The sequence below is a fragment of the Papaver somniferum genome, unplaced genomic scaffold, assembly GCF_003573695.1.
Source record: "Papaver somniferum cultivar HN1 unplaced genomic scaffold, ASM357369v1 unplaced-scaffold_19, whole genome shotgun sequence".
NCBI classification, from domain to species: Eukaryota; Viridiplantae; Streptophyta; class Magnoliopsida; order Ranunculales; family Papaveraceae; genus Papaver; species Papaver somniferum.
The window spans coordinates 10935747-10942429 of record NW_020628818.1 but is presented as its reverse complement, the minus strand read 5'-3'; the positions used below and the strand labels follow the sequence as shown (position 1 = coordinate 10942429).

At 37.0% G+C, this 6683-nt stretch overlaps 1 protein-coding gene across 2 annotated transcripts; it reads left to right on the top strand.

Moving 5' to 3' along the window:
* The first annotated feature begins 312 nt into the window (after window positions 1-312).
* On the top strand, window positions 313-4355 carry LOC113338987 (protein BTR1-like). Of its 2 annotated transcripts, none has more exons than XM_026584385.1 (8): window positions 313-679; window positions 1388-1626; window positions 1733-1842; window positions 2217-2413; window positions 3245-3360; window positions 3698-3793; window positions 3878-3939; window positions 4038-4355. In XM_026584385.1, exons 1-8 carry the CDS (start codon window positions 589-591, stop codon window positions 4123-4125), a joined length of 999 nt encoding a protein of 332 aa, XP_026440170.1. In that variant the 5' UTR covers window positions 313-588; the 3' UTR covers window positions 4126-4355. The 2 variants fall into 2 exon arrangements, with proteins under 2 accessions (XP_026440170.1, XP_026440169.1); XM_026584384.1 differs by having other exon boundaries at window positions 3680-3793.
* The last annotated feature ends 2328 nt before the right edge of the window (window positions 4356-6683 follow it).

Here is a 6683-nt window from a genome sequence, read left to right as displayed (position 1 = left end):
AAATCCCTCAAATTTTTTTATCACCCGAATCCTGCTCAAACTACTGAATATCGAAGGATAATTTTGTCATTATGAAATATGGAAGATGAGGGATGAACACAATTTAGGATTGGGTGACCTTTTTTGTTTTATTGTTGGCCCCTAATTCCTTTTGAGTGGCCCCTAAAAATGACAGGATTATTATTACCCCAAATGGCTTCTTTTAAAACCGCAAGAGGGTCATTAGTTGGCGTAATAAAGTATAAAACCAACTACCAGTTTATAAGTTATTTCGTTACAAGTCCCCAATCTTTATGTACCCCTGACGCGGCAGAGCGAGACCACAAAAGTCCACTCCTCCCCCCCAACCATCCCCACCACTCCTCCTCTCAAACCAACACAAACAAGAAGTATTCAGAGACTTCATCTTCTTCTCTACTCCTCTTCTCCTTCCTTTACACAGAAGAAGAAGAAGATAATATCAACAAACGAACCCTGATTTCACAACAATGCAATTCTGATTTCTCCTTCTACTTCTTCTGCTACAGTTTCTCTGTGTTTTTCTGTCTAGTTATTCAATCTCCTCTCTCTGTTGAATCGACAGAGATAATGGAATCTCCAGCGTCATCTTATGTTTCATCACCAGAAGCTCCAAGGAGATCTGGAACAACAGGAACTAACAATAAGTACCCTGTTTCAGGTAATACATTCTTCTTCAATCTCTTATTAAGAGATCTAATGAAACTTTCGGTATGGGTTTTGACTTTTCTTCCATTATCATAAAAAAACTATGTCAATGAGGGATGTTAATTGAGCTCTTTGAATTTGTTACTGATTAATGTGGGATTGGATTGTTATTTGGGTTTATAGAATGAATTGTTTTTGAAGAGGGGGGTTGAATTGAAACTTGGAATAATTAGTTATCAGGATAATGTGTCTATGTTTCAGTTTTAGGGTTCTGAATTTTAGATTCCAAGTAATTGATATATTGGGCTTTGCCTTATCCAAATTTCAATGTGACTTGCTGAATTGTAAGACCAGAAGAATTTTAGATCTGCATTAATGGTTGACAGATGACTTGTTGTCTTTGTTTCGTCTAGGAAAACTAGAAAATTGCTATGTGGAGACTTAATGTCAATCTCTATGAAGTGATAAATGTCAATAATAATAATAATTTGGTTTGAGACTATTTTATGACAATGCCTTAAATCTTGTTTTCTTGAGAAATTCAGCATGCTACTAGTATGGTATTGAGCTAGCATAGAGCAAACCACTTAGCTTAGCAAAAGTATTTGCATATTTGCTAGTCCAGAAAATATCTTTGTCTTTTTCGTACTTTTATGCTGAACGCTTGCTTTTTGTTCAGATTAGATGAACTGATTTTTCTAGGACATACTTGTTTTTTCAGATGACAAGGAGAAGCCTTTCTACGTTAGATTCCTAGTATCCAATTCAGCAGCTGGTTCAGTAATCGGAAAGGGAGGCTCCACGATTACTGAATTCCAATCAGAGTCTGGAGCAAGGATTCAACTTTCACGCACTCAGGAATTCTTTCCTGGAACATCTGATAGAATTATTATGGTGTCTGGAGGATTTGATGAGATAATGAAGGCAATGGAACTTATTCTTGCCAAATTACTCAGTGAGGTAACTGTTGCATTGTATTTGTTATTTTTTTCTACTCATGCCAAAAAATTAATTCTCTTTTGTCCTTCAGTTTTGTAATGTCCAAACTGTATTGTACTATTTCCAGGCTCATCATGCTGAAGAGGATGAAGATGTCGACACTAGATCTAAAGTGAGGATCATTGTTCCAAACAGCTCCTGTGGTGGCATAATTGGAAAAGGAGGAGCTACAATCAAGTAATTGTTTATTTACCATATTTGTTTGTTAGTGGAGCGTGCACAGTTTTTCCTGATTTGTCTTCTATTAACCTGAGGTGTCCGATGAAAGTAAAGAAGCATCATGGATTTATTTTAATTTTTCATTCTCGCCTGATTCACTTCCTGTACCTTTTAAAGAAAACCCCGTCAAATCTCTTTCTTGGATCACATTGTAATTGCCCTGTGGTGTTAAATAGAATTTTGTAACTTTCTTTTATGTAAAAATGTATGCTAGTAATTTGCATCTCGTACTAACCCTGTGGGTTTCAGTTATAATTTTTTTAATTTTCTTTATAGTAGAAATATATGCTACTTTCTGGCACCTACTGATACTTAGCTATGCCTTTCAACAGGTCTTTTATTGAAGATTCCCAAGCTGGAATTAAGATATCCCCTCAGGATCATAACTTTATGGGGTTGAATGATAGGCTAGTGACATTGACTGGCTCTCTTGAGGAGCAAATGAGAGCAATTTTCCTGATTTTGTCAAAGCTAGCAGAAGATACTCATTACCCACAGCAATCTGTAAATGCTCCATTTTCATATGCAGGTGCGGGTTATAATCAGTTTCTATAACGATATTTGTTCCTCAAGTAGCTTTCTAGGCATTGCATCGTCTACTTGTACAATTATGTGCTTCGCCTTATGTGTTAATTATAATGGTTGATGGTATGCTCGTGTGGGTTGTTATTGTTTTTACTGTTGTGGTGCGATCGGATTGTTCGGTATCGGTTGTTTTTTCTTCTCTTGATATCTCACCATTGACAGTTGCTGCAAAATGAGACGCGGCCACTTTTAATCTGTTCTCTGTGTTATGAGAGTAGTGAACCAGTGATGACTGTCTGTGTTGGAAGGTTTAGGTGACAAGTGACACAAATTAATATTCAAATAAAGGCCTTTTTAGGGTGTTGAGTAGTATGCATTGGTGAAGTAAGCACTCCCCAACTATCTGTCTCTTAGCTTAGGGAAGAGAGTGTTGAGTGTAAGTTATCTTATTGGTGCCGTTGTTATTGACCAAGATAGTAGGATCTGTCTTAGAACCGAGGATATCCATTTTGAAGCAGTTACACGGGCAATTATATCCAATGATTGAGTGCTGAACTGATCCTACTCAATTCTGAGAAAGTCACATTCTCTTTAAGTTCTTGAGCTCAAGTTCATCTGGTGTTATGTATCTGTTCTACATCTCCATTGTGCCAACACGAAACAAATAGTTTGAGAGTGTAACTTATGGGTGAAGCTTTAGCGCTTCAGCAATATCATGGAGAAATAATGCTCATAGATTGCATTATGTATGACCATATAGTTCCTACTGAGAGCGTTGTGAACCAGGAATGAAAAATGGACTGTTTATAATCTATCATACTCTGTGAACTTTCAGGTGTCAATCTCTCTGGTTCTCCCTATGGATATTTTGCTCCTCCTGGTCGAGGAGGCCCATACAACTCACAAAATCATGGACCAAATGGGGCTGGAGGAAAGTTTCAGAATAATAAGGTTCAGATCTTGAAATTTCTTGTGTTCTATTCTTGCATAGATTGCAGTGTTTTGAAATTTCATTGAACTGTCCTGCAGAAAAGTCAACATCTTTTATTTTCATAATCTTGTACAAATTGATGTGTTTTTTAGGATCACATGAGACCGTGCTGCACACTTTTCATTATATTTTATGAAGCTCAAATACCTCTCCTGCTCTTATTAGTTGTTTTCCTAAACCTGCCTTAGTCATCTAGTACCAATTATAACATCTTTTTGCCTCTCCTTCAGTGCGGTATTTAAAAATGTTTTGTTTGTGTCATAAATGGTTAACTTGCAGCATTCTGGTGAATCACAGGAAGATCGAAGCAACTCGGTGACAATTGGTGTTTCAGATGACCATATTGGTTTAGTTGTTGGCCGTGGTGGAAGGAACCTACAGGAAATCACTCAGGTAAAGATTGTACATAAATATTTCTCTGTCTCTTCCTCTCACTCTGTCTCCAGTTATGGATAATAAGAAATTTATGATCTGCAGGTTAGCGGGGCAAGGATAAAGATTTCGGACAGAGGTGATTTCATGGCTGGTACAACAGAGAGGTACTAATAAAAAGCTCCTTTGTCTTATCACCTGCATGCTCACTTTTTAGGTGTAGAAAACTGATTCTTGTTTACCTGGTTCCGTTACTATTTTGTAGAAAGGTGACAATCACAGGGTCACGTGCGGCAACACATTCAGCCGAGAATATGATCAGGCAAAAGGTTGCATCTGCTACAGAGAGTTAAGCAATTGGATCCCTAATTCACGACTTCTTGTAATTTTCCCCGTTTTTGGTTTTGTTTGTTGTTTGAGAATGTTTATTTGTAAACTGAGCCTAGTTTTGCGATTTAAATTATGTTTGGTTGAATTTGGAGATGGTACAATATCGTCTCCTTTTACCTCGTGTAATTTTCTTTTTTGACCGATAAGAGAAAATACATAATTAAAGGAAGCGAAGGGCAAACAGTTGGCTGAATCCCACCTTAATTTACCTGTAAAGTCTAATGTTTATTGGTAAAAAAGTTGCAGCAGATCCAGATGCTGCTAACTCTGAAAGCTGAAACAACAATATTTTGCATTTGGGTGCTTCAGTTTTTTAGGATTCTAGAACTGGTTAGTCTGCTGCTCTTGAATCTACAATTTTGTTTGGCATCTTAAAAAAGACTAATACAAGAAGAATAGCAAGGCATTTATGATATGATGCAATCATAATGTTTAAAGAACTAATCGGAATACCTAGTTCCCTATCATAACGTTACTCAGTTTGGACTCAAAGGACAGAAGGTAATATTATTGGTAGCAGCATTGCACTTGTGAGATTTTGCATCACCAGGGAAAAGACTAGCAAGAGGGCGAGTGGTTTTAAACATAATGGTTAGACTTGCAAGCGTCAGCATCTTTCGGGACATCACAGGGACCATGACACGCAATCGCTGTTCCATTCGAGCCTGCAAAAATCAGTTGGGCAGGACAAACATTCATCACGTCATTTGGACAACCAGTAGTCACGCAATCACCTGATCCACCATCGGGTACAATTTTTACAGGTACGTTGTAACCATGAACTAGGCTAACATCATATGTTGCTTCTGATTGTTTGATTGAGAAGTTGATTAACGTAACAGGATACTTTGCCGTTAAATTGAAACAGTATATATCGTTTGTTTTACAGTCACCGGTTGCACAAGAAAAGTTTTCGTGATCATCCCTGACGCAGCCAGTCCGTGCCCAAATGGTTCCAGTCCATTCATCTGGTGTATCGAATATACTGAGTATCTTCACCCAACTCCCACATTGTTTCTCCTAGGGAGGGTTGCATACCCAACCATACAGAGTATTGGCATTGGTTCAAGTAGTTGAATGTCACTGCTGCATATCCACCTTCATTCTCAAACATAGAAACACAAGTTATTTTTAATTCATTCGCATTCTAAGAAAATTAATAAAGACAAAATAGATAATCAAATGGCCGAGTTTACGTGATTATTCGTATTACTGTTTACTCATCATGTAGAGCAAACTCAAAGATAGTAAAAATTACCTGTGAAAACTATAACAAGAAGAAGAACAACAACAACTTTTATGACTCCCATTGGCATGGTCGGTTTTTCTTACTAATCAGCAATTTTGCAGAGCCTAAAGATACTGGTAGTAGATAGACAGTGAAAATGAGAATACAAATGGAATTGCAAGTTAAACACTCTCAAAAAGATTTTGAATATAAAATTATGGTCACACAACTTAATTTCAAAATATATTTTACAATTTTAAAAGATTTCAATTGATGTAGTTACAAGTAAAATTCTCTGAAAAAGTGTTGCGACACCGACACCGACACCAACACCAACAGGAGAGTCCAGATATTTTAGGAATTAGCATAGGTTTCCTTATTTAGTATTTGCTTAGTGTTAAAGTTATGTTCACTATATATTCATAGTTTATTCTAGGGTTTAAGATCATCAATCAATATAACAATTCAGTTTATTTAGTTTTTCCTTCTCAGAGCTGGTGGCTAACCCCCAATTCAAAGGGTTTATCCGGCTCTTCTTGGTTATCATCTGCAAACATGCAAAACTTGGTTATCATTACGGAGTTAAACTTATTCCTGAAGGTCTCATTGATTTCATTCTTGTGGTACAACAGCTTATTGCTGAGCTAAATGAAATCCTAGTTCATGATGTTGTGGATGAAGCTGGGGCATGGAAAAACAAACTCCTAAATCAATCTTATCAGATCTTTGGTTTCTTACCTGAAGCAATTCAAGAGCAGAAATATATTTTGAAGTATGGGTACAAACTAGATTCACTATTTGTGAATTCATTTACATTTGCAGAACCTGAAATGTACTCGATACTTAAATTTGTTTGCACCGAGTCTAAGAAGCAATATTGGATAGTTTCATGTCTTGCGAATGGTACCCATGTTCAAATTATGATAGATCACCAATGTTTTCCTATAGACGTTGGTCGTATGAATGAGATACATAGGGTGATATATTTAAGCACTAATGACATACCTATTTACCTTAGGGGTAAGCAGGTAGACTTCATTGGAGAAATCACAACCATGTATGATCATTTCACTCGTTGGATATTTGATCGTGGAAAAGGATTCAAACTTCTTGATTTGTTGGCTATGTACAATGAGAAGCATGGACCGGTAGGATCTATTGAAGATGATGACCATGGTGATGTATTAAGTGGATTAATGGTGGTTAAGCATACCTGTAGAATGGCAAGTCTACAAATCAGGGAAGCTCTTTTGCCTAGTTGTGTCGTAATCACCGTGCATAGCTCCAACAGTG